At 35.1% G+C, this 27,173-nt stretch overlaps 1 protein-coding gene across 1 annotated transcript in view; it reads right to left on the minus strand.

Moving 5' to 3' along the window:
• Positions 1-5,352: 5,352 nt before the first annotated feature.
• Positions 5,353-27,173, minus strand: part of LOC132552979 (endothelin-converting enzyme homolog) — a 29,031-nt gene continuing 7,210 nt past the window's right edge. Inside the window, exons 4-20 of the mRNA XM_060217185.1 lie at positions 26,304-26,453; positions 26,107-26,175; positions 25,425-25,541; positions 22,617-22,703; positions 22,107-22,255; positions 20,928-21,031; positions 20,203-20,321; positions 19,552-19,650; positions 18,834-18,911; positions 16,965-17,068; positions 15,505-15,615; positions 14,756-14,823; positions 13,335-13,459; positions 10,866-10,931; positions 8,770-8,865; positions 7,768-7,844; positions 5,353-5,452 (exon numbers count right to left, since the gene is read on the minus strand). Of these exons, the coding sequence (XP_060073168.1) occupies positions 5,353-5,452; positions 7,768-7,844; positions 8,770-8,865; positions 10,866-10,931; positions 13,335-13,459; positions 14,756-14,823; positions 15,505-15,615; positions 16,965-17,068; positions 18,834-18,911; positions 19,552-19,650; positions 20,203-20,321; positions 20,928-21,031; positions 22,107-22,255; positions 22,617-22,703; positions 25,425-25,541; positions 26,107-26,175; positions 26,304-26,453 (1,719 nt within the window). The remainder of the gene's footprint in view (positions 5,453-7,767; positions 7,845-8,769; positions 8,866-10,865; positions 10,932-13,334; positions 13,460-14,755; positions 14,824-15,504; positions 15,616-16,964; positions 17,069-18,833; positions 18,912-19,551; positions 19,651-20,202; positions 20,322-20,927; positions 21,032-22,106; positions 22,256-22,616; positions 22,704-25,424; positions 25,542-26,106; positions 26,176-26,303; positions 26,454-27,173) is intronic.

Below are 27,173 nucleotides of genomic sequence, written 5' to 3' on the forward strand. Positions count from 1 at the left end.
TTAAGACCAACAGAGAAATACATGTATAGAAAATATAAAACAACATGGATTTGTTCTGTATTTCTTATAATAAACTACACAAAAATAAAACAAAAATAAACAAAACAATTCTTAAAAGTGAAACAAAACATGTTAGGAAAATAGACATAGTTAATTGTATATCTTGCTGACCAGATGAAAACATTCATAGTAATTTGTATATCTCGTTAAATTGATAAAAACATAAGTACTAATTCTTATATCTTGTATACTGATGGAAACATAGGTTGTAATTTGTATAACTCGTTAAATCAATGAAAACATACGTAGTAATTTGTAAAGCTCGTTAATTTGATGAAAACAAAGGTACTCATTTTTATATCTCATATATTGATGAAAACATGCGTAGCAATTTGTATAGCTTGTTAACCCAATAAAAACATACGTAGTAATTTGTATAGCTCGTATATCTGTAAACAATGTGTGATATCTCTTTGGGATAATAACAAAGATAACTTTATTTGAAACATTCCTGGATCTTATGTATAAGGGTTATAAGACTAGTTAGAAATTAGTATTAACAAGAGGCCAATGACCTTGAGGGCTGAATCGCCTTATGTACTTAACTTCTTTACTTTTGTGCTGGGATGCACAATTATCGTATGATTTATCATGATAATATATTATAGTAATTTTGGATTGCATTTTAAATCTCTGACCTCATCTAATCATCACCAGATTTTTCATGGGGGTGGGGTTAGGGTTACACATTAACCTTGGATCTAATGGTGGCTGAGATGAAGAAGGTGGAAGCACAGCAAACATAAAAGGAAATCACCATGGAATCCTGAAGATCTGACAAAGTTCAAACTTTCACTTAACCAGTTTAAACTAATTGTCTATGACACGGACCTTTCTCTCTCCACCTGAAGACACCAGGAAACAAAAGGGAGGGTCAGGGGACCTTGTCCTTATCCTTTGGGTATATAAGCAAACTGAAAATGGGAAACTAAGCTTTTCTACTTGTGTACAAGGCTGGGCTGCATAAGCCAAACATTGTAAATATTTCATCAACTCATTGGTCAAATAGTTACTTTATCCTGTATATAATTATTATTCTTATCATTATTATGATATCATATATATGATATTAAAAAATGATACATAGTCATCATATTATGTAATATTATATAACGATGATGATACAGTTACAAGCCTTACAGCTATCACCCAAACCTGATAGTCTTTCTGATTCTGATTTTCAATACTGCTGTAGTACATATATACACAGCAAAATTGATGAGAGCAACACTGCTAACTTTTGCATGGATGTAGTTGTATTGTACAGTAAATTAACAAGCATACTGTGTAAATGTTCCTTTCCACAGAATTAGGTTATCAGTTATAAAGTTTCTAAAAATAGTAACAGTGACCTAGTCCTTGATCCATCAAATCTGATACTAAGACTTTGTCTATATGTGTTTGATCAAAATCCCTCAAAGAATGAAGACGCTAGAGTGCTGACAGTCTTTTACAGACAACAAGGACAGAGAAAAACAAAATATATAGCCCCTCCTCCCTTTACGATGAAATTAGTTGAAAACCCTATGATAGGATCTCCAGACAAAATTCAAAAGAAAAAAAAAAGAACAAGTGAATTATGTCTGCCAGTCTAAATGTCACAGGAAAAACAGAACTAAAAGCATTAAAATTTTCACAGTGATTGGTCATAACTGAGAGATATCTCTAGATAAAATTAAAATTCTGAAAACAAAAACAAACAAACAAAAAAAAAAAACTCAAAAACAAAGGGCAATAACTCTTCAAAAATAATTGAATCAAAATACTATGGAGAAAAACTTTCATATCACAGTTACAAGTCTACAAAATTTCATAGAAATCCTTAAAATCAAAATGCCATACCGGAAAATGAAAATTTATGTAATGATTATAAAGCTACAAAAGCCTACCCTCTTTTAGAGAGATTGTTGAGAAACTAAGGGGGATGACCTGACAAAATGCTGAGGAAAAAAAAACCAAAGGGCATGTGACTTCTTCAAAGATAACTAAATCAAAATGCTGTTCAGGAAAAGGCAATTTTATATCGTAGTTAGTAATCCTATCAATTAATTTCAAAGAAAGATTGATTGAAAATAGATAAAAGAGATCTGTTAACAAAAATTCAGATTATGGAAAGAACGAGGGTGGTAACGGTCCCCAAAACTGCTGAATCAAACTGTCATTCAAGAGGACAAAACTTCATGTGATGGTGATTAAGTATACCATCCTTTGATAGAGATCAGCCAAGGAGATTCCTGGACAAATGCAAGTTTGCATCGGACAATGTCATACCAAAATATTTTTGATGAGCAGATGAAAAGCCGACCAACAGATATACCAGAAGAGATGAAAAGGGAATGGATCAATATGGAATGTGAGAAGTGAACCAAGATTTACTGAAAGTCTCTCTAGCTTTAGACAGAAGATTTAGTGTGAACGCTGACAGGTGCCCCATTGTGTTAACTCCCCATAACCATGAAAAGTCCATCTCTCTATATCGATAAGGTTGACGAAACATTCACGAAAACAACCCACCCCACCCCGTCCTGGAACAACCAGGGTCATTGTAAGAGATCATGTGGATTATTTGTTGTCACATGTCAGAGTGACATGAATGGGCCAGAGATTCTACATATTAGTATAAGACAGGATCCAGACAAGAGACAGACAGGCCAGGATGTCTACAGCCTAACCCATGGAGGGGTGTAGAGAGCAAAAGTATCGAAAATGCCCCTTCACCTGTTCATACAATCTCTGAATGCATGAAAAAAACTGTAATGTAGGTTAAAATTCACGCAACAGCACATGTTAAGAAATATATTGCCTCAGTATTCAGTGCATCCCTCAGCAAATTTTGAATACTGTAACATATGGACACTCTAAAAACAAGTTTCATGTCATTCAAGGTGAAATACATAATCACAATACAACTCATCATTGTAGGAATGACATAGATACTCTGAAGCTTTCAATCTAAACATAAACGGCCACATCATTAATAGAGTTTATCAACATCAACACATATGTTTCATGGTAAATGTCATAAATACTGTATAACTACCTGGCAAAGTTACCTTGCTGAAGTTGACCTGCACCCATGACCAGAGGTCTGTAACCGTAGTGGTCTGTGGACTTTTTGTTACTAATTACTTTTGTTGATATACAAACTATAAAAATCTACAACATTCGACCTTGCCCTTTAACCTAGGTGACCTTGACCTAGGTGACCTTGACCTTTCATCAGTTGATTTCCTTCTTTGATTCTGACAACTTTTGTTTTATAATGTCATAACAAAATGGCTATCAGAGTACCTTTGATATTGACTTTTTGCTTCAGTGTGTATTTTTGTGAACCAAACATCTTGACAGACAGACAAACAGACAGACAAACAGTATCCCTCTCACACCATAACTTTGTCAGGGTTTGGGGTATAAATCTATAACATCTTAATTTGGGTACCAATCAACAAATACCTTATAGGTAACATATTTCCTTCACACTAAAAATACACACATACCTACACACAAACTACACATACATACCTATACACGGAACTACACACACATACCTACACACAAACTACACACATATACCTTATATATCTACAACTATTTGGTAGCACATTATACCACATCAGTATCCATGCAGGACTCCGGACTCAGACAACAATGATTAGTGGAGAATAAAAACTCCCAGATAAACAAATCCTTTGGTGGGTGGGAACATCACTTGAGGAATTTTCTAAAATATCACAATGTTTTATATTGTATGTAAACAGGCTAGACTTTTGGTAAAATGTAGGAAATAATTTGTGACAAAGGACAGCCTTCCTCTGTGACAGAGTTTGGTACCAATGAGGATCATATCAGAAATTCCTATAGATAAGTAAACACATAAAAAACCTTTCAAATTATGGAGAGATGTTACACTGGGCTTTACATTCCTTGATTTTGTTACCAGTTGTATTCTTATTAACAAAATTCACATTTCCACCAAGTAATCAATTTGACACAAGTATTTAGAGACTGCTGGTGAAATTTATGAATCTTTCAACAACATGAAGTGACCGTGAAATTTTTAGTTTGCAGAAAAATACAGAAATTTGAATAAGAAAATAAATGTAAAACACAAAATAAAAACAGTGGCCCTACACTGAAATCTTCTCCTAACCACAACCAATTTCATACTTTAATTTTATCATTAAGATTTTGAAGGTCAAATACAAAATAGTTTACTCTGATTAAGCATGTAAAATTACACAATACTAACAACATGATAATATACTGGATATTAGCATCATCAAACTGGAGATATAGATCCAATGAAAATGACATTTCACTTTCTCCACATTTGTATGACAACTTTGGAAAAATCAATTAATCTGAGGTTAATGAGTTTTCACTGTAGCTATGACAACCTGGATGGTAAATGGCATTTCATTGTATCTAATCTATGACAACCTGTGAAATATTAATTAATCTCAGGAGATTGACATTTCACTGTACCTATGACAACCTAGGAAATATTAATTAGTCTCAGGTGAAAGACATTTCACTGTATCTATGAAAACCTAGGAAATATTAATTAGTCTCAGGTGAAAGACATTTCACTGTATCTACGACAACCTGTGAAATATTAATTAATCTCAGGAAATTGACATTTCACTGTATCTATGACAACCTAGGAAATATTAATTAGTATCAGGTGAAAGACATTTCACTGTATCTACGACAACCTAGGAAATATTAATTAGTATCAGGTGAAAGACATTTCACTGTATCTATGACAACCTAGGAAATATTAATTAGTATCAGGTGAAAGACATTTCACTGTATCTATGACAACCTAGGAAATATTAATTAGTATCAGGTGAAAGACATTTCACTGTATCTATGACAACCTAGGAAATATTAATTAGTATCAGGTGAAAGACATTTCACTGTATCAATGACAACCTGGAAAATATTAATTAGTCTCAGGTGAATGACATTTCACTGTATCTATGACAACCTGGAAAATATTAATTAGTCTCAGGTGAATGACGTTTCACTGTATCTATGACAACCTGGAAAATATTAATTAGTCTCAGGTGAATGACATTTCACTGTATGTATCTATCTTTGTAAATTTGTTTCCACACTGTGTACTCTAACAAATCTACTTCTATTTTCTCCCTGTATGATTCACTGGTTTCCTTAGCAACCAATGAAAGTAATACATAGATATCATAACAATCACATCACTATGGAAACTATGCTATTGATGCTTCCATGACAACCAAAATGTTGGATAGCTGCCAACAAGGTAAGTCCTCACCAAACTTCACATTTCTCTTTTGGATTCATCCGGGACCCTGTTGGACACTTGAACTGCTCTGCAAACTCTTTTGAATTCGAAAGCGTGCCAATAACTCTACAAAAGACAGGAAGAAATCATCAATACTGACTTATTATTCTAGCAATACACAGACCATATCTGGTATCACAAAATTAATGCCTGAAGCTGGAAGGAGCTGACAAAAGAAGTTAGTACTCTCCAGAAGAATGTTACTTCTTATTTGACAGACCGATCCCCAACTACAGTACAACTATATGCAGCAAATGGTGTTTTGACTGTAACTACAAGTATTTCAGGGATATCAAGTTGTAAAACTTCATGCTGTTCTATACCTTCATAAAATTAATTCTAATCACTATAAAAACTCTTGTTAGCATCAAAATATCTCTCCCGTGGTCAGTTTGGACAGGCGAAATTGGTTGGAATACTCCCAGCCAAACCGTCTAAGTATAGGACATAGCGAAATCCTGAACGTAAAGGTCACTGTATCATAGATTTTATGCAGAGTATTGGGTAAACACACAAGTGTGTCATTAAAAATTTTTGCCTGGATTTCAGTTTTATGGCATCATTAGGCTTACTTTCTGTTAATTTTATAACTTACACAAATATTTCATTCTGTCTATTCATAATCATGCAAACTTGTTATGATGAAATCAGGGCGACAGGAACGTTTGTAAATCGATCTAGCTAGATCTATAAAGAATTTCCGCAAATTAAATACCATCTGTTTGTTTAAATGGTTAATTGAGGTATACAATATCCATGAGAACATAAGTAGATGATTTTGTACAGTTTTCTTCAAAAGCATCCAGTGACATCCTAACTTGTGCAGAATATCCTTTTAATGTGTAGAAGTCCAAAAGACCTCATTTCTATCACTATTATAGTGTTGTCCTTGTTTACATATCAAGTCTACACACACCAGTCAATGAAATGCAACCCTTATAACCTGATAAACAATATATTCCCAGCCCCACACCATCCTCAATACTCCAGGTGTTACAATCACTTTCGCTCTCTGCACCCCTGGAACCATCCTCAATACTCCAGGGGTTGCGATCACTTTCTCTCTCTGCATCTCTGGAACATGTCATGGCAAAATTGGTGGTTCCATGTACAACACCTTGTAGACAAGACGAAAAAACTAGTTTGATTCTTTGATGTACATCAAACCAATCTTGAGGTCACATAACAGTTTTTTGTAATGGCTTCGAAGTTGGGTGTCGCTCCTTTGTAATCTTCAAAACGAACGTATCAGCCTGTAATTGGTCATTTTTTTTCTTCTTGAACCAATCAAAGTACTTCCCTTGTACGTTTTAATTTCCATGACATGTTCCAGTGGTGCAGAGAGCAAAAGTATCGAGAATGCCCCCTAACCTGTTCAACAATATATTGACAACCCCCTCACCTGTTCAACAATATATTGACAGCCCCCTCACCTAATCAACGAAAAATCATCTGCCCTCTTGTCTGATCAACATTAAAGAGAAAACTTCAATCATCCTTCGATCAACATTAAACTGAAAACCTCTTCCCAATCAACAATAAACTGACAATTCCCTCCCCTGATCTACAATTGACAACCTGCTTCCCAATCAACAATAAACTGACAGCTTCTCATTCAATTCAAAATAAACTGACAATTCCCTCCCCTGATCTACAATTGACAACCTGCTCCCCAATCAACAATAAACTGACAGCTTCTCATTCAATTCAAAATAAACTGACAATTCCCTCCCCTGATCTACAATTGACAACCTGCTCCCCAATCAACAATAAACTGACAGCTTCTCATTCAATTCAAAATAAACTGACAATTCCCTCCCCTGATCTACAATTGACAACCTGCTCCCCAATCAACAATAAACTGACAGCTTCTCATTCAATTCAAAATAAACTGACAATTCCCTCCCCTGATCTACAATTGACAACCTGCTCCCCAATCAACAATAAACTGACAGCTTCTCATTCAATTCAAAATAAACTGACAATTCCCTCCCCTGATCTACAATTGACAACCTGCTCCCCAATCAACAATAAACTGACAGCTTCTCATTCAATTCAAAATAAACTGACAATTCCCTCCCCTGATCTACAATTGACAACCTGCTCCCCAATCAACAATAAACTGACAGCTTCTCATTCAATTCAAAATAAACTGACAATTCCCTCCCCTGATCTACAATTGACAACCTGCTCCCCAATCAACAATAAATTGACAACCCCTCCATCTCCAAAAATATTCCTGATACTCATAAAATCAATATTCTTGCAAATTTCAAATGCTGAGATTGGTGTTATCAGAAACTGATATTTTGTTTTGAAGATTGTGCTCACTAGCATACCAAGTATGAACCAGTAACTGACCTCTTTACAGTTTTACTGACCTGAACTTAGCTGGACTGTGGGAGTCACTCAGCAGCTGTAGATGGTCAGCCTCTTTTAGACTTGTAGAGCACCACACCTGTAAAATAACATCAAGGAGGATTAACCTTCCATTCCTAGCTGTAACAACATATATTTTGCTAATACACTATAGAAATCGCTTCAATCTGAAATTCTCCATATGCTAACCCAATACAAGTTATGTTAAGATGTCACAGCAAAAATCAATTTTTCACAAAGCCTCTTATCTGAACTTTTCTCCAAACTGAGCAAATTATTTTGTCCTCCACTGTGTATTTAAGAATATCAAAATCAATTAATACCATAACAATACAAGTACACTATATTTCAGAGAAAATCTAGAGATCTGATTGGTTTAAAAGAAGTCCCAGAGGCCTCTTGGTGCCAACCATTACATGTCCTTAATTGCTAACTATGTCAGGTGGATATTTTCTCTTCATTGCTATCCTCTTATTTGGTCTTTTGTCCTCAATTTATATTTTACTAATTCTGTCCCAAAATTCATCATGTACGATTAAGGAACACAGGAAGTCAATATATAAAATTTAAGAAAGATCATACATCAACATTATGATTTTCAGGGAAAATAACTAATTCTTTTAAGTATGTTAATTCATTAGTTTTTTCACTTTTTTTTTTCTTTCCTAAATAATTCAAAGGACAGATAGCAAGAATTAACAAAATATTTTTGTGGATTAAAGTTTCTGACCAATTACATGCAAACAATCCATAGATGATCAATCTGTACCAATTCTAGACCTTAACTGTCAGAGAGACTGACCAATAAGGAATAGTGGTGATGTTATCATTAGAGGTAAATCTGCTAGAAGCATACTTCGATCACACAACGCCTGGTGTTTCATTATTTAGTTGTATCTGGTGGTATAAGAGTTGCTCCATTTTGTTTGACAGGCAAGCAAGCTTTTTCTTCAATTTGAAACCCATGCACAAAGAAAAATACTCAAGTGACGAGACTGTAATACCTGAGAGAAGCCAAGAAAGAAGAGCTGTTTGTGTGTGAGGTTAACAGCCGGCAGGGGACGCTCCTGTTTATTGTGTGATATCCAATCTGTATATGCCTGTTCAACATAAAATTCATATTTCTTAATATCTACTTCTTTTAGTCATTCACAATGGATACACGACAAATAACCAAACCTATAAGCTACAAAAATAATAATTTTGTGGTAACATTTCTAGCTGAAAGATTTCTGATGAATTTGAAAGTGATATTTCACTGAGCAAAACCAGCAATCAGTAATCAAAATGAAATCAGCTATTTTGTTTTTTCATCAGTTGTCGTCCTGTTCCATCATTGCATGTTACGTGAAATGAATGATGATATTATTTTTTTCTTAAAGTTGTGAAAATCAAAATTAAAAAGAAAAGTCAAAATGTAAATATACAAAGATAATTTTTCCTCTTTGTTGTTTATACTGTTGTGTGAATTGCCTATTTCGTTTACAGATATTTCACATAATAGTCCAACACTGATAATTTAAAATATCTGTTAAAGATATGTAGTTTACACACCAGCAAACAGCATAAAAGAATTTTTTTTCCTTCAAAAACGTTTCAGCCATGTTATTACAAATAAGGTCAAATAAACATCCTAGCAATTTGGTATTTGTAACTAATATAACTCAATAAACCTTTCAAATTCAGCTTTAGCTAGATTGTGTACTAATGTTGAACTCATATATATCTCACCAATATTAAGCAATATACCAAACTTGGCTGAAATGCACCAGTAAAACTTAGTTTTCTTTTTTTTTTTTTTTTTTAATGAAAAAAATAGAGATCTTTCTCAAGGATTTTAAAAACCTGTTAATTCTTGCAAATGCTGAACTTATATAAAGAAATAAATCAAGTAATTACATTTTTGCCAACAAAAGATTGGAATTTATAAATCTGATCAAAAAAATGTACATCATTACTGCAGAAATCTAATATCTCTTGTAATGATATAACTTTTTCCAGTGATGATATAATGTTCATAATTTTGACCAATCAGAGCAGTGCTATTAATATTCAATGCAGTGAAATTTGCTAACAAAAATGGAAATGTTTTGCGAGCAATTTTCATCAGGTAACAGCATAAAATTGCAGAATACAGCCTCTTCAAAATACCACTTTAATGTTTTGTTTGGATCAGCTTCTTTCTTTATTTAAATTTCTTTTAATATTAACAAAATGTACACATAATTATTCTGTTATGCTTGCAAAATATGAATGATATTCATTGTATTAAATTTTTAGGAATCTCAGTTCAATCGTACCAGTGAAACCTAAGGTACCAGGGGTGTAATGGGAAGAAATTTAAACACCAATAAAACTTTTGAGATCCTTTACCTGTGAGGCATCTGTTCACAACGTTTTGTGAGGAGTGGAAGCATCCTCAGATGGAGTGTTGTCAGTACCGTACGGGATATTGGTTTGTTTTGTAAATGATATCGAATATCATGTTCAAGTTCTGAATGAAGCTATGTTACATTGTTTTAGCATAGAAAATAGTCTCTCAGAGTCAGCATTGCTTAAAAGGCAGCATCAGATAAGCCGTCAGGCCATAACCAGCACTTTCAGCTTAACTGTGTTTTTCAGACCCACCATGTCTTTTCTAATTATGTAGACCACTAAAACACATCTTAACCCAATGGGATAAAGCTCCAGTATGTTCATGATTTTATAGAGTTTAATCAGGGGCGGCTGCTGCAATCTGGGGTAAATTTGACCCTGATTTTGAAGATGTATCAAATTGGGAATTATATGACTAAATTTGTTGATTTTCCGAGGTTTCCCCGAAGAATCTGGGATGACTGACATACCGAGTATCACTTCCAGTGCTTCATCACTACCTCCAGACTTACATGATATGACTAAACTTGTGGATTTTCCGAGGTTACCCCCCCGAATCTAGGATGATTGACACACAGAGTGTCACTTCCAATCCTTCATCACTACCTCCAGACTTACATGATATGACTAAACTTGTGGATTTTCTGAGGTTACCCCCCCGAATCTGGGATGATTGACACATCGAGTGTCACTTCCAGCCCTTCATCACTACCTCCAGACTTACATGATATGCAGATTTCAGTCCTCCATTGTCAGCTATATTCTCTCCTAGTGTAAGCTTCCCTTTCACCTGTCAAACAGATAAAGTACTTCATCAAACATCCTATATCAATGTCCATACTATGACCTAGCAGCTATATAAAATAAACAAGAGGCCCATGGGGCCTTTACAGTCATCTGATTATAAAGATTTAAATGTGATATAACAGCAGTGGTAATAGTAGGAACAGTTATTCAATGATTAAAACAATAAAGGCAAAAACACTCCTCATTTCAGTTTCAGGTTTCCTTAAAATCTCAGCTCCATTGCACCAGTAGAGTTTGAATAGAAGTTAAAAATGTGGGGTTTTTTTTTTCAAGATTTTGGCCATATTGGCTTTTGCAACAACCTTCAAAATATCCCCACTCAGTCAAGACCATCTCAGGATCATTCCAGGCAAATTTCAGTTCAATCCCACAAGTGGAACTTGAGAAGTTTAAAATAATATGTAAAAATAAGAATGATATGTGATAACAAAGTTTTTCCTGTTACACATATTCTGAGGCCTGTAATGGATAAAATATGAGCAGAAATATATTGATTTTTTGGTTTTAAACTACTTCCTCAAATCAAATCTTTTTAAAAAAAATTATTAGGAAAAAATGTCTAATACTGAATTTGTTTTACTTCTCAGAGGAGTACATCCCAAACCATGTACCAAAACACATTTCTTTGACAGGGTTGCATTTTAGATAAGAGTAATATACCAATATACTCATTAACAGTTAACATATACCAGTGATACTCATACGTAATGATAAAAAGAAACAAAACAAAAACAGTATATTCCCCAGTAAATACAAAAACATTAAAACTTAATATCCATTCCATCAATAGTCATAAAACTGTTTTGTTTACATTTAAGAGTTTGAAAACTTGCAGATTCACCTTTGTATATTGTAACTGAGAAACGTCAACTTGACACAACAACAGACACAGCAACAGACACAACAACAGACACAGCAACAGACACAGCAACAGACACAGCAACAGACACAGCAACAGACACAACAACAGACACAACAACAGACACAGCAAGAGACACAACAACAGACACAACAACAGACACAGCAACAGACACAGCAACAGACACAGCAACAGACACAGCAACAGACACAACAACAGACACAGCAACAGACACAGCAACAGACACAGCAACAGACACAGCAACAGACACAGCAACAGACACAACAACAGACACAGCAACAGACACAGCAACAGACACAGCAACAGACACAGCAAGAGACACAACAACAGACACAACAACAGACACAGCAACAGACACAGCAACAGACACAGCAACAGACACAGCAACAGACACAGCAACAGACACAGCAAGACACAGCAAGAGACACAGCAACAGACACAGCAACAGACACAGCAACAGACACAGCAACAGACACAGCAAGACACAGCAAGAGACACAGCAACAGACACAGCAACAGACACAACAACAGACACAGCAACAGACACAGCAACAGACACAACAACAGACACAGCAAGAGACACAGCAACAGCTTTAGGAGTAAAAGTACACCATATAATAAGAAAGAACCTAGGTCTCTCACTTTCTTTTTAACAATTACATTCAATTAGTCACATTTTCTTGTCTATACCTACAATTTCCCCATTAAGCTGACAATATTGTGCTGTCTATGCCTACATTTTCACCATTCAGTGAACAACATTGTGCTGTCTATACTTACATTTTCACCATTCAGTTGACAACATTGTCCTGTCTATACTTACATTTTCACCATTCAGTTGACAACATTGTGATGTCTATGCCTACATTTTCACATTCAGTGAACAACATTGTGCTGTCTATGCCTACATTTTCATTATTCAGTTGACAACATTGTGATGTCTATGCCTACATTTACACCATTCAGTTGATAACATTGTGATGTCTATGCCAACATTTTCACATTCAGTGAACAACATTGTGCTGTCTATGCCTACATTTTCATTATTCAGTTGACAACATTGTGATGTCTATGCCTACATTTTCATTATTCAGTTGACAACGTTGTGATGTCTATGCCTACATTTACACCATTCAGTTGACAACATTGTGATGTCTATGCCTACATTTACACCATTCAGTTGACAACATTGTGATGTCTTCACTTACATTTTTACCATTCAGTGAACAACATTGTTCTGTCTTTACATACATTTTCACCATTCACTTGACAACATTGTGCTGTCTGCCTACATTTTCACTATTCAGTTGATAACATTGTCTTTTCTATACTTACATTTTCACCATTCAGTTGACAACATTGTGCTGTCTATACTTACATTTTCATCATTCAGTTGATAACATTGTGCTGTCTATACCTACATTTTCACCATTCAGTTGACAACATTGTGCTGTCTTTACCTACATTTTCACCATTCAGCAAACAACATTTTCCTACCTGTACTTACATTTTCACCATTCAGTTTGTACTGAGAGTACTGTTTCTGCATACATTCAGCTCTCTCCTTAAATCTAATCACTGACTGGTTATTCCACCAGGGTCGAAGGTTTCCATTCTTGTCATATTCTCGTCCTGGTAAAAAAAGGATTACGTTACAATAGTCTTCTTTTCCTATCTCAGAACATTTAGCTCGGGTTGTAACCCTAATGATGAGATGTTCCTGCAAGTTTATTGGCAGTTTTGCTGCAGAATCAGTAACGGTAATAAAATCATAAGACTTTGTGCTGTTGCAAACTTGGCGACTAGTGTGAGAGGATGGAGGTCACTGTGAAATCAGCCGAATTTTTCCCTAAAAGGTAGTGGATACACAATACACAAACAGGGGACACCACTGTGGCCCATTGTGAAATACAATGGTTCCATTATAGTTACAATGTTTCCAGGTGTCTTTCAGACTTTCTAGGACCCCTAGAATTCATTTCACAACACATGGTATCTTTCACTGATGTCGAGAGCTAGACAGATTATGGCAAAAGAACACAATTTTCAGAGCAAAGGCCTCATGGATTTACTGTAATTTAAACTTACAACATATTTCATTTTACACAATACTATCTATTATCAATGCTTCAACACAGAGACAGGCAGCCTAGAGTCTCCAGTTGTTGCTGACTAGTTTATGGAACAATTAGAGAAAGAAACAAAATCTACTGCCCCCTTAGATAGCATGCAAGGCTAATTTATAGGAATTATAGATTGATTACAGTAGTATCGGAAACAGTCAAAAAAGGGTCCTCAGGAAGATTTGGCTGTGTACAGTTGTATATCAATATCATACTAGATATAACCGACAGCATCAAATTCACATGCTGGGAAGAAATCATTGGCACTATAGGCCCTTCACCTTGCTTGTATGGAAAGATCACAGCACAATTAAGCTATTTCTTGGTAGGGATAGATACACACAGATCAAAGTCTCAGCCTTACCACTAGAAGTTGGGTACCCTTACCACTAGAAGTTGGGTACATTTACCACTAGAGTTAGTAAGCTTGTTTTAAAGCATATACTGTAGATCAGATCATAATTTTTGTTGTTTTAACACTCGACAATCCAAACTCATGATTAAATCTCCAGTACATGCATAAAAATAAGTATGTTATCCCCTAAATACGACCATATAAATATACCCCCTTTTCGTCAATGGTGTATATTGTTCTGATGTGTTCATTATGATAAAATTAAACTACTTTCATTTAACAATAAACATGTACAGTCAATGCAGTCATTTTATATGAAAAAGCTAGAGAAGAATTTCATCTATATTCTGAAATCATTAAAATGACCAAATAACATTATTTTATAAACTATTTCTTTGTTTTAATTTGTTTTCAATATTCAAGCTTTCAGCAATTGTCTGTGGCACTCACCTTGATCATCAAATCCGTGAGTTAGCTCATGTCCCATCACAACACCTATTGCACCAAAGTTCAACGACCTGTAAAATACATCATACAATCTTATCCTGTAACAACAATATCTCAGCAAACAAGAAGTCTATTGGGCCTGTATTGTTCATCTGGCCATCTTTGAAAAGTGTTCCATTTTGGGTCGTCACATTAGGTTCAAGGTCATTTTATTTTACAAACATTGTTGGGCTTCAGTCTAGGTATATCTAAGTATGATAAAAAAGACTGAACTTTTTTCCTTGATCCAAGACCCTTGTAACTACCTAGATCTTAAGTCATCTAACATCTTGAATGACTTTGTTAATTTTCTATTCATGATAATATTGAATACTTATTAAAATCAAGAAGAAGGCTTTCAGGTCAATGCTGTCATGTCTTCTATAAAGTGAATACTTTGGTTCCAATTCTCTCATCTGGTTACTTAAAGATATGCAGGGTGATTGATAGGAAAAATTGTACGAGTTTGTAGGCAACAATAACAAGCCAATGGACAGGTTCATATTGATATACATATCTAGCTGACAAATTTTGGTGTCTTCAGGGCTCCTTCAGGTCATATTGTACAATAATTCAGGGTAGATAATGTTGTAATATATGACCTGAAGAGGCCCAATAAGGAGGATGTAACAGTTTAATGATGCAGTTGAATTCATAATATGGCTTTAAAATGTAAATAATACAAGATGTTTCTTGGAAGAAGGAATATTTACATAGGAAAGCTGGCATCATAGAACGGAGCCTGTAGCACACCGGCTGGGAGGACAATCTCATTCTTGGTGGGAGTGTAGTAAGCATTCACTGTAGGTGGTGTCATACTCCATCTGTAAGTCAAAATCAAAAACAGTTAAAAATAGGGGATGATATCTGCTAGCTTTCCCCACCAACAGTAAGTTCACTCCATTCTTTGTTTATTTCTTTAACAACTTTTGCTGCTATGTCTCAGTAAAAGCTGTCCTGGTAAACAACATACATTGTTATATAAAGCTTTAATTTCATTTTCTTTCCATTCTTATGTGGGGCCATAGTGCCCCAGTGGTTAAGGCCTGTTAGTGTCTTTTTCACTAGCCCTCCACCTTTTGGTCATGGGTTCAAGGGTTAATAATTTTCATCATACACTTTCTAAAAAAAAAAAAAAGTTTTTCACTTTATCTGTTTGATACATTGTATAAGAAACTAGAATCACTGAAAATGAAACTAAAACACAATATGGACAGTACAGTGCACATCTGATTATAAAACAATGTCAGAAATTGGTTGCCCCTTTAATTATCAGATGATCATCTTAGCAACTCTAACATTTTCCCATAGAAGAATGAAAATATTTTAATAATTTAAGTCAAGTCGTATAATAGAGACCTTGTCGCACAATGAAGTGTGTAGGAAATGTCAATAGATGAACAAGGGGAGGCAACTCAATAGGACATCAATTTTCTTTGTAGTAGACTAGAGACGTAGTAATGTGACAAGGGCTGTAGTTGGGGTAGGGATGCTGGCTGAGGACATAAACTGATTCCTGTTCATGTTGTAGGTCTCAGTCAGCTTCCAGTCAGATCAATTGTTCACAGGCATGATTATGTTATCAAATGTAAGAAAGTCACAGTAATTGACTTACATGTTAATTAACACAGTAAAAAACACATTATAATCTAATGGTACACACATCTACAGTCGCAAATAATTGATACTTAATTACAGGTAGGTAAGCATGACCTTACAGAATAAATGATACACTAGAAATGGTTATGTTTGACTTTAAATGAATATCTATATATATTTCTTCTTCAAGTGTTTATGGGTAAGTATTCTAATTTGTGCGACAAAGATTTTGCACTGATGAAATAATATGTTCATAAAAGAGTTAAGAATTCTCACTGATAAAATATCTTATTTTGTGAGATATTCACATTTCCTTGTTTCAATTTGTTGATCTTGTATTTCGAAAAACAACACCATCAACTACTTCTTGAAATAATTTCAAAACATGTTTCATTCCATACACAGAGGGAGATGTGTGTTTTAAGGTATTTTGTAAAGAAATTATACAGTTTCAGGTCATGAGTATAGACCCTCACAGTGTTTAAAACTCAACAGATCCATTATCACACATCATGTATATGTTCATACAAGTGAAAATCAGTTATAAATATAACAAATTTCTTTCATTACAAACCTGTTTTTCTTTGGAGTTTTCCGAAGTTCTTCAAAGTTCTTTCTCAGTTGAAAGCTAGTACTCCGGATATTGTTTCCAAAGTACTCATTTTTTCTTATCTCCAACTGAAATGATAAAGAAGGCTGCTTATAGTGGCCTTAATCTACTACAGTAAATCAAGGACTCAATCTCATTAGGGTCTCATTAGTTAGAAAACAGAATCAAACTGACTTTGATAACAAAGAGGCATTACATAAAACTTGATAACTAAAGTGTCCAGTTTCACCATCAATACAATCTATGATTCTGTATCATCTCTACCTCCAGTTTCACCATCAACACAATCTATGGCTCTGTATCATCTCTACTTCCAGTTTCACCATCAACACAATCTATGGTTCTGTATCATCTCTACCTCCAGTTTCACCATCAACACAATCTATGGCTCTGTATCATCTCTACCTCCAGTTTCACCATCAACACAATCTATGGTTCTGTATCATCTCTACCTCCAGTGTCACCATCAACACAATCTATGATTCTGTATCATCTCTACTTCCAGTTTCACCATCAACACAATCTATGGTTCTGTATCATCTCTACTTCCAGTTTCACCATCAACACAATCTATGGTTCTGTATCATCTCTACCTCCAGTTTCACCATCAACACAATCTATGGTTCTGTATCATCTCTACCTCCAGTGTCACCATCAACACAATCTATGGTTCTGTATCATCTCTACCTCCAGTGTCACCATCAACACAATCTATGGTTCTGTATCATCTCTACCTCCAGTGTCACCATCAACACAATCTATGGTTCTGTATCATCTCTACCTCCAGTTTCACCATCAACACAATCTATGGTTCTGTATCATCTCTACCTCCAGTGTCACCATCAACACAATCTATGGTTCTGTATCATCTCTACCTCCAGTGTCACCATCAACACAATCTATGGTTCTGCATCACCTCTACCTCCAGTTTCACCATCAACACAATCTATGGTTCTGCATCACCTCTACCTCCAGTGTCACCATCAACACAATCTATGGTTCTGTATCATCTCTACCTCCAGTGTCACCATCAACACAATCTATGGTTCTGTATCATCTCTACCTCCAGTGTCACCATCAACACAATCTATGGTTCTGTATCATCTCTACCTCCAGTGTCACCATCAACACAATCTATGGTTCTGTATCATCTCTACCTCCAATTTCACCATCAACACAATCTATGGTTCTGTATCATCTCTACCTCCAGTGTCACCATCAACACAATCTATGGTTCTGTATCATCTCTACCTCCAGTTTCACCATCAACACAATCTATGGTTCTGTATCATCTCTACCTCCAGTGTCACCATCAACACAATCTATGGTTCTGTATCATCTCTACCTCCAGTGTCACCATCAACACAATCTATGGTTCTGCATCATCTCTACCTCCAGTTTCACCATCAACACAATCTATGGTTCTGCATCACCTCTACCTCCAGTGTCACCATCAACACAATCTATGGTTCTGTATCATCTCTACCTCCAGTGTCACCATCAACACAATCTATGGTTCTGTATCATCTCTACCTCCAGTGTCACCATCAACACAATCTATGGTTCTGTATCATCTCTACCTCCAGTGTCACCATCAACACAATCTATGGTTCTGTATCATCTCTACCTCCAATTTCACCATCAACACAATCTATGGTTCTGCATCAAATTTTGTTAAAGTTCTAAATAAAGGGTTCCAGAATAGTATGCTGCTTTTGAATGGAAAAGCTGATGAACATGAACACTAAAGTTAGGGTAAAATAATGGATATTTATAGGAATAAGTACCGCTGACAATTAAAAACTAAAATTTTCAATGAAAAGGTTTACTTACGCGATTATATTCTTCGTTTAACTTGGAAACATTGAGGATGTATTCAGGAAAGCCTATCATATCAACCACAGCATTAGCCTGAAAAATGATGCATACACAAACCTGTTAAGGCCCAAACATTGTATACAACTGAAGGAAAGGCAGTTCTTTTATCTATTACTGTACATTTAAACATTCTATAGTGCAATAAAGAATGTACGCCAGCAAAACTGTGTCATTTACTGGCCATCAATACCGTGACAAAGATATTTCAAAGTGAACAGTTCAATACTTAGTTTTCATGAGAAATTTCATTTATTTGTTGTAATCAAACTTACTTACTCTTCATCCACAAATTATAAGACACAAAATGACAAACAGATAAACAATTAAATAGAAATTTACTGCCAATGGATTTTGTGAGTAAGATTTATCTCCAAAATATTTTTTTTTCATAAATAAATATATATAAAATATATACGAGGTATAAAGGATAGAGCCAATGTCACTGCTGCTATCAAAGGTCCTTCGCCTCTCGCCTGGATACCCGAGGGTATACAGGGGATTGATTAGAAGGGGCAAGCTTATATAAGGATGAATCAATCCCACAAAGACCTGATGAAGCCCAAATTTAATGGTAAAACTGGTTGACTGACTACCAAATGAAGAACCCACCTCCAATTTGTTCGATTGAGTTATTCTTATTGAAGTATTTTTAAGTGACATTGAAGATCCTGACCTTATCTACAGCTGCAGCCCTGGTTTCTTTGTCCATCCAGCTCAGTTTTGGTAAGTTGTTCTTGAAAGCTGTCTTTACTTCCTTTATCATAGCATCAGCCTGTGTCGACATAGGAACACCATCATTACATATTGTATATCAAGAGAATTTTGTGCTGTGCAAATTTTGTGAAAATCCATAAAAAGTGCCTTTTGCAATTTCTGCTTGTTTTATTTTTTGTGATTTCATTGTCTCAGAAATTCTGAAGGAGACTTACAAACTAGACTTGTGATATCAATTATATAGTGATTAAGGATTAAGTGTGACCTTTAACCTTGACCAATAACCATCAAAATATGACCATACTTTTACACAAAACATTTCAACTCACTTAAATTTGAATACTAGGTTATAACAAAGTATTCCCGTGGTCCCACCAAGTTCCAGATAACGAGATTTGACTGTTCTTTATGGTGTGAATATGAACTCAATTTGATGAGGGGTCCAGGAAATATCTTGAACAATATCTTTTTACTACAGAAACACATGCAATGTGATTAATACCTTTCTTCCATAACTAAGGGGACAAAATGTGGTGACACAAGGGGAGGAAAGTATATCTTATTACCAGGCAACATTCACATCCTCCTTAATCACTAGAGGAAGACTTACCTTTACTTTACTGTCACCGTTGAATGCTTCACGGATAAACATGGCACCCAATGCGAAGCCTAGCGTCTCATCCGTGTCTGATATACAATCTCTCCACAGCTCTTCTCCCCCTGTCGTACCTAGTTACCATAGAAATAGGAGCAGACTGAATTACTGTTACCATAGAAAAAGGAGCAGACTGAATTACTGTTACCTATGATTCCTCCACCCTATCCCTGTTACCATAGCAACATACACAGGAGAAAAATGAATTACTGTTTAACTATGATCTTCCCTAACAATAACCCATTATCATCATAACGGAGACAGGAGAAGACTGAATCACAGCTACACTACAATCTCCCCTTAATATCAAGCTAACATATAAACTGTTGCAATACAATCTCTCCTAATCTCCATAGCAACCAAGATATCTGACAGAGCCTTTAACAAGTCATTATATCACTTGATACCTGACAGGGCCTCAGACAATACTTTCTATGACTTGAGACCTGACAGTGCCTCAGACAATACTTTCTATGACTTGAGACCTGACAGGGCCTCAGACAAGACTTTCTATAACTTGAGACCTGACAGGGCCTCAAACAAGACTTTCTATAACTTGAGACCTGACAGGGCCTCAGACAAGACTTTCTATAACTTGATACCTGACAGGGCCTCAGACAATACTTTCTACATCTTGATACCTGACAGGGCCTCGGACAATACTTTCTACATCTTGATACCTGATAGGGCCTCGGACAAGATTTTCCGTGCTGTCCGGAAGGGCTTGGACAGGTATGATGTCATAGACTTGATGATGTGCCACATGAGATAGTTGTACATGGTCCTATAAAAGACAAAGAACATATGATCTACCAACAGCTTATGTATTGTGTAGAAGGGTTAACAATGATACTGATCAATACTTAATTCCAAAATAAATAGGAACAAGAGGCAAAATAGGCCTGTATCATTTAATCACCACTGGCTGTTATCTAATGTTTTTTCTATATATATATACATGACTCTAACTATGACTCAAGGTCATTTTGTTCTTGAAAATTTTATTATACATAACTTCATTGAAAAATTAATGTTAAATATAACATGTTTGAGCAATACAATAGCTCATGGGACCTTCCCTCTTTAAAATTTTCAGGTCTAGACTAGTTGACAATTATTACAGATCTAGACTAATTGATTTTAATTTCTGATCTAAACTGATTGATTTTAATTTCTGATCTAAACTGATTGATTTTAATTTCTGATCTTAACTGATTGATTTTAATTTCTGATCTAAATTTGATTCTAATCTAAACTAATTGATTTTAATTTCTGATCTAAACTAATTGATTTTAATTTCTGATCTAAACTAATTGATTTTAACTACATTAACTGATTCTAATTAAACTAATTGATTTTAATTTCTGATCTAAACTAATTGATTTTAATTTCTGATCTAAACTAATTGATTTTAAATCTTAACTGATTGATTTTAATTTCTGGGCTACATTAACTAATTCTAATTTCTGATCTAAACTAATTGATTTTAATTTCTGATCTAAACTAATTTTAATTTCTGATCTAAACTAATTGATTTTAATTTCTGGGCTACATTAACTAATTCTAATTTCTGATCTAAACTAATTGACTTTAATTTCTGATCTAAACTAATTGATTTTAATTTCTGATCTAAACTAATTGATTTTAATTTCTGATCTAAACTGATTGATTTTAATTTCTGGTCTAAACTAATTGACTTTAATTTCTGATCTAAACTAATTGATTTTAATTTCTGATCTAAACTAATTGATTTTAATTTCTGATCTAAACTGATTGATTTTAATTTCTGGGCTACATTAACTAATTCTAATTTCTGGTCTAAACTAATTGATTTAAATTTCTGATGTGGCGATACCAACCTCCTGCCTTTTTCTGTCTTCATTGTTTCATTAACAAGCTCAGCCATGTCTTGTAGATAATTTCCAGCATAAGAAACAATTTTCTCTGACGACGTCACTTGTATGTCAGCCATTGACAGACAGCTGTTGATGATATGGAGCCAGTTGATCTGAAACACAGTAATTACCTCTGCTAGAAGATGTTTTTTTCTTCAAAACTGTTATAACCTTATCAATATTCATGTTTAAAAAAATAAAAAAAAAAAAATAGGTTTTTTCGATATTTTAAGAAAATGGGTTAATAATGATATGATAAATAATCTTAAATATATGTTGTATCCTTATAAGGAAAGAGACATTATCTCAACAAAAATGTTTAATAGAAATCTGAAACTGATTTTGATGATTACTGGTTGTTTGTCATGAAACAGAGAGAGGTTTCAGTATAACAAATGCTTCAGTCAGAGAGTTTGTATAAATGCAGAGACTTTACTACCCATTGACATTGAGGAAGTGAAAAAAAAGTCTTACAAATGTGACGTTTTGTTGCAGTTGTTCAATTGTGATTTTGTGGTACATCTTTTCCTCGTCCCTGTGGTCTTCAGAAGGAATGGTGATCTGTAATGAACATATAATATACTTATCTAAGAATTCTTTTCTTGGTATTTATATTTTCAATAGTTCACTGACTTTCAAATTTGAAAAAAAAGCCTGCAAACTTACTTCTAGGTACATATGTGTGTACAGGTATGATCAAGGTTGTCGGTCAAATTGGCCGGCGACTGGCTCTTATGGAAAACCCTGTGTGTACAGGTATTTTGTACCATTAACTTCTAGGTACATATGTGTGTACAGGTATTTTGTATAACATACTTCTAGGTACATATACTTCTAGATATTATGTAAAGATTCTTTATACACAACCAGGAATTTTAATATGTGACGTTTTGGTGACCGGTACGATCCGTACGCTGTCACCTTCCTCAGACAAATGACCAGTAAAGCAGTAAAGCCCTTCCTAGACACACTTATAGCCAGAAGAGAAGACGGAACAGTGAAGTTATTGGTCTACAGGAAAAAGACCCACACAGACCAATACCTCAACTTTAAATCTCACCACCCTTTACATCAGAAGTTAGGGGTCGTACGCACGTTGCTCAATCAATGTGAGACCATAGTCACAGAACAACAGGACAAAATTCAAGAGCAGAGCCACATCATGAAAGCAATGAAAAATTGTGAATATCCGGAATGGATCCTTAAACGGGTACAAAAACAGTGTCAAAATAAAGAAAAAAACAGAAAAAGACCTATGAAAGAAAAAAACAAAACAAAAATCCAGGTGGTCATCCCATATATAAAGGGTATATCTGAAACCATCCAAAGGATATACCGCAACCATGGCATAGCAACAGCCATGAAGCCCCACAAGACGCTTCGAAATATCCTAGTCCACCCTAAGGATAAGATAACCAAAGAGAATGTCGCAGAATGCATATACAAGATCGGGTGCAAAAACTGTGACGCGTCATATATTGGAGAAACTGGAAGGCGATTCGGGGTTCGCCATGGGGAGCACCGGAAAGACACCGAAAGACAGGAGGAAAAGAAGTTCACCCGATCAGAGAGGAAGCAGTCGGAGTCCCAGATAAACAAATCGGCAATCACTGACCATGCCATGCAGGAAAACCATGTAATTGACTGGGAAAACTCAAAGGTGCTCGATAGGGAGAACCATCTTCTGAAGCGACAGATCAAAGAAGCCATCTGGATACGCCGCAGCGGGGCAGTTCTGAACCGAGATGAGGGGGTTCATAGACTCTCGCACATCTATGACCAAGTAATAAAATAAACGTAGCCGAATGGTTTTACTATTCGCTAACAGTCATTTCGGCACTTGTCAGCATGTCCGAAATTGACGCTATTCCATGACAACTCGTACACATATCACACCTTTGTGTACATGCTTTACTGGTCATTTGTCTGAGGAAGGTGACAGCGTACGGATCGTACTGGTCACCGAAACGTCACATATTAAAATTCCTGGTTGTGTATAAAGAATCTATACATAATCCTTACTTTCCAACCTGACGAAAATGTTCAGTATTACTTCTAGATACATATGTGTGCACAGGTATTTTGTACAACTTACTTCTAGGTACTTATGTGTGTACAGGTATTTTGTACAACTACCTCTAGGTACATATGTGTGTACAGGTATTTTGTACCATTAACTTCTAGGTACATATGTGTGTACAGCTATTTTGTACAACTTACTTCTAGGTACATATGTGTGTACAGGTATTTTGTACAACTTGTTTCTAGATACATATGTGTGTACAACTATTTTGTACAACTTACTTCTAGGTACTTATGTGTGTACAGGTATTTTGTACAACTTACTTCTAGATACATATGTGTGCACAGGTATTTTGTACAACTACCTCTAGGTACATATGTGTGTACAGGTATTTTGTACAACTTGTTTCTAGATACATATGTGTGTACAGGTATTTTGTACAATTTACTTCTAGATACATATGTGTGTACAGGTATTTTGTACAACTTACTTCTAGGTACTTATGTGTGTACAGGTATTTTGTACAACTTACTTCTAGGTACTTATGTGTGTACAGGTATTTTGTACAACTTACTTCTAGGTACATATGTGTGTAGAGGTATTTTGTACAATTTACTTCTAGGTACATATGTGTGTACAGGTATTTTGTACAACTTACTTCTAGGTACTTATGTGTGTACAGCTATTTTGTACAACTTACTTCTAGGTACTTATGTGTGTACAGCTATTTTGTACAACTTACTTCTAGGTACATATGTGTGTAGAGGTATTTTGTACAACTTACTTCTAGGTACATATGTGTGTACAGGTATTTTATATAACTAACTTCTAGGTAAATATGTGTGTACAGGTATTTTGTACAACATACTTCTAGGTACATATGTGTGTACAGGTATTTTATATAACTAACTTCTAGGTAAATATGTGTGTACAGGTATTTTGTACAACATACTTCTAGGTACATATGTGTGTACAGGTATTTTATATAACTAACTTCTAGGTAAATATGTGTGTACAGGTATTTTGTACAACATACTTCTAGGTACATATGTGTGTACAGGTATTTTGTACAACATACTTCTAGGTACATATGTGTGTACAGGTATTTTATATAACTAACTTCTAGGTAAATATGTGTGTACAGGTATTTTGTACAACTAACTTCTAGATACATATGTGTGTAGAGGTATTTTGTACAACTTGTTTCAAGGTACTTCTGAGAACTTACAATTTCAGTAGATTTGTCTGGGATTACTTACATTGGCTAACTTTGTTTCAAACATGATAACATCAATCATCTGAGAACGTGTGCTGTTTTCTTCTCCTCCCAGTAACATTCCAACCTCTGTCATATACTCCAGGTAAGCAATTAATACCTGCACGAAAACATCCACTTAGTCATAAATTACTGCAACTTACATACAGCTTTAACTCAAATTACTGAAACTTACATACTCCTTTAACTCGAATATATTTATCTTACAATCAGCAACTACTGGTGTAAAAACACTGTGTCAGGCACAAAATGTATAAAACTTTTATATTCAAGATAATTTCACACAAGTATATACTTCTGTACCACACACTTGTGTAGAACTGTAGCCTCCAAGTCAATTTTATAGCGTTAACAGTAATGTTACTTACAGGATCCAAACACTTGTCATATCTGAGTAAATCTGATGATATTGCGACTAACGTTACTTACAGGATCCAAACACTCGTCACATTTGAGTAAATGTAATGATATTTCAACTAACATTATTACTGAATCCAAACACTCGTCACATCAGAGTAAATCTGATGGTGTTAATAGTTTGGCGTACTTACTGGATCCAAACACTCATAACACTCAAGTAAATCTAAGAGTAACATTACTTACTGGATCCAAACACTCATCACACCCCATTAAATCTAAAAGCGTTAATAGTTGGGCGTACTTACTGGATCTTGGGTGATGCTTTTGTTAAGGTAGTAGTCTCGTTGTGGTAAACCTAACCCAGACTGGTCCACCTGTAAATAGATCAGTTGTTAATGATTTTATTGTCAGAGTTAAAAAAACCTAAGCAGAAATAAAATGCACTAATGCTATAACACATCAATATTCATCCTAAATAAACATCTATCATAACTGTGACAACCTTTAGTATATTTTTTGACGAGCTGCGGTCATCCTCTCCAACCCACACAGCAAACAAGGTGGACACACCATACTTCTTACTCCTCTCTAGCAGGTCCTGGAGGTCGAAGTTGGAGTCGATTACCGAAATAGACCAGTCAGGTACTTCATCCTGTAAAAATAAAAACACCGGATACAAATCATCTACATACCACAGAGAGGATGGTACTTCTGTATAGTCATTGATAGTTATTGTATTTATCTGGAAATGAACCTGTTGAAAGATACATTAAACCCACTTACTCGGAAGTCACCATTAGTGTAGCATTTGTCTATTATATCGCCTATTTATTTAATTTTCACCAGGTTGCCAAGCTCTTTAAGAAGAGCTCCAATATTGCTAACTGTCAATTTTATTAAATTTTCACAGGTTTCCAAGCTCCTTGAGAGAACAGCACCAATATTTCTAATGGCCTATTTTATCTAACTTCCTTGTCTTGGCATGGTTAGCTTTCTACTGACTTCATGCTTGATGCAGCAAATGTGATAAGTCATTTTTGATTTAATTAGTCAAAGCAATCCATAGGCTACACACAAAGTACACAAAATCATGCTTAGAATGGTTCTTTCTTCCTACATCAATCTATTACTAACTTCTGTCCGTGATGCAGCGATGGATCTTTATAAAAATCTGTGTGCAGTTTGTTAGGCCGTGTAAAAAGGGCCTGTTTCCAGTAATGTTAATTCTCCATAGGAGCCTGCCCCCGTAAAATTTCTTATCTAGCTCAACTACTGTTTTTTACTTTTCCGAAAAATAATTTTACACCTTTCCGACACCCAGATTTCATAACTTCAGTGAAAATGTATTTTTATAAAGTTGTCAATTTCAGCA

Source organism: Ylistrum balloti, unplaced genomic scaffold, assembly GCF_031769215.1.
Source record: "Ylistrum balloti isolate Yb309-2 unplaced genomic scaffold, AGI_CSIRO_Ybal_v1 Utg370290, whole genome shotgun sequence".
In the NCBI taxonomy this organism is placed as follows: domain Eukaryota; kingdom Metazoa; phylum Mollusca; class Bivalvia; order Pectinida; family Pectinidae; genus Ylistrum; species Ylistrum balloti.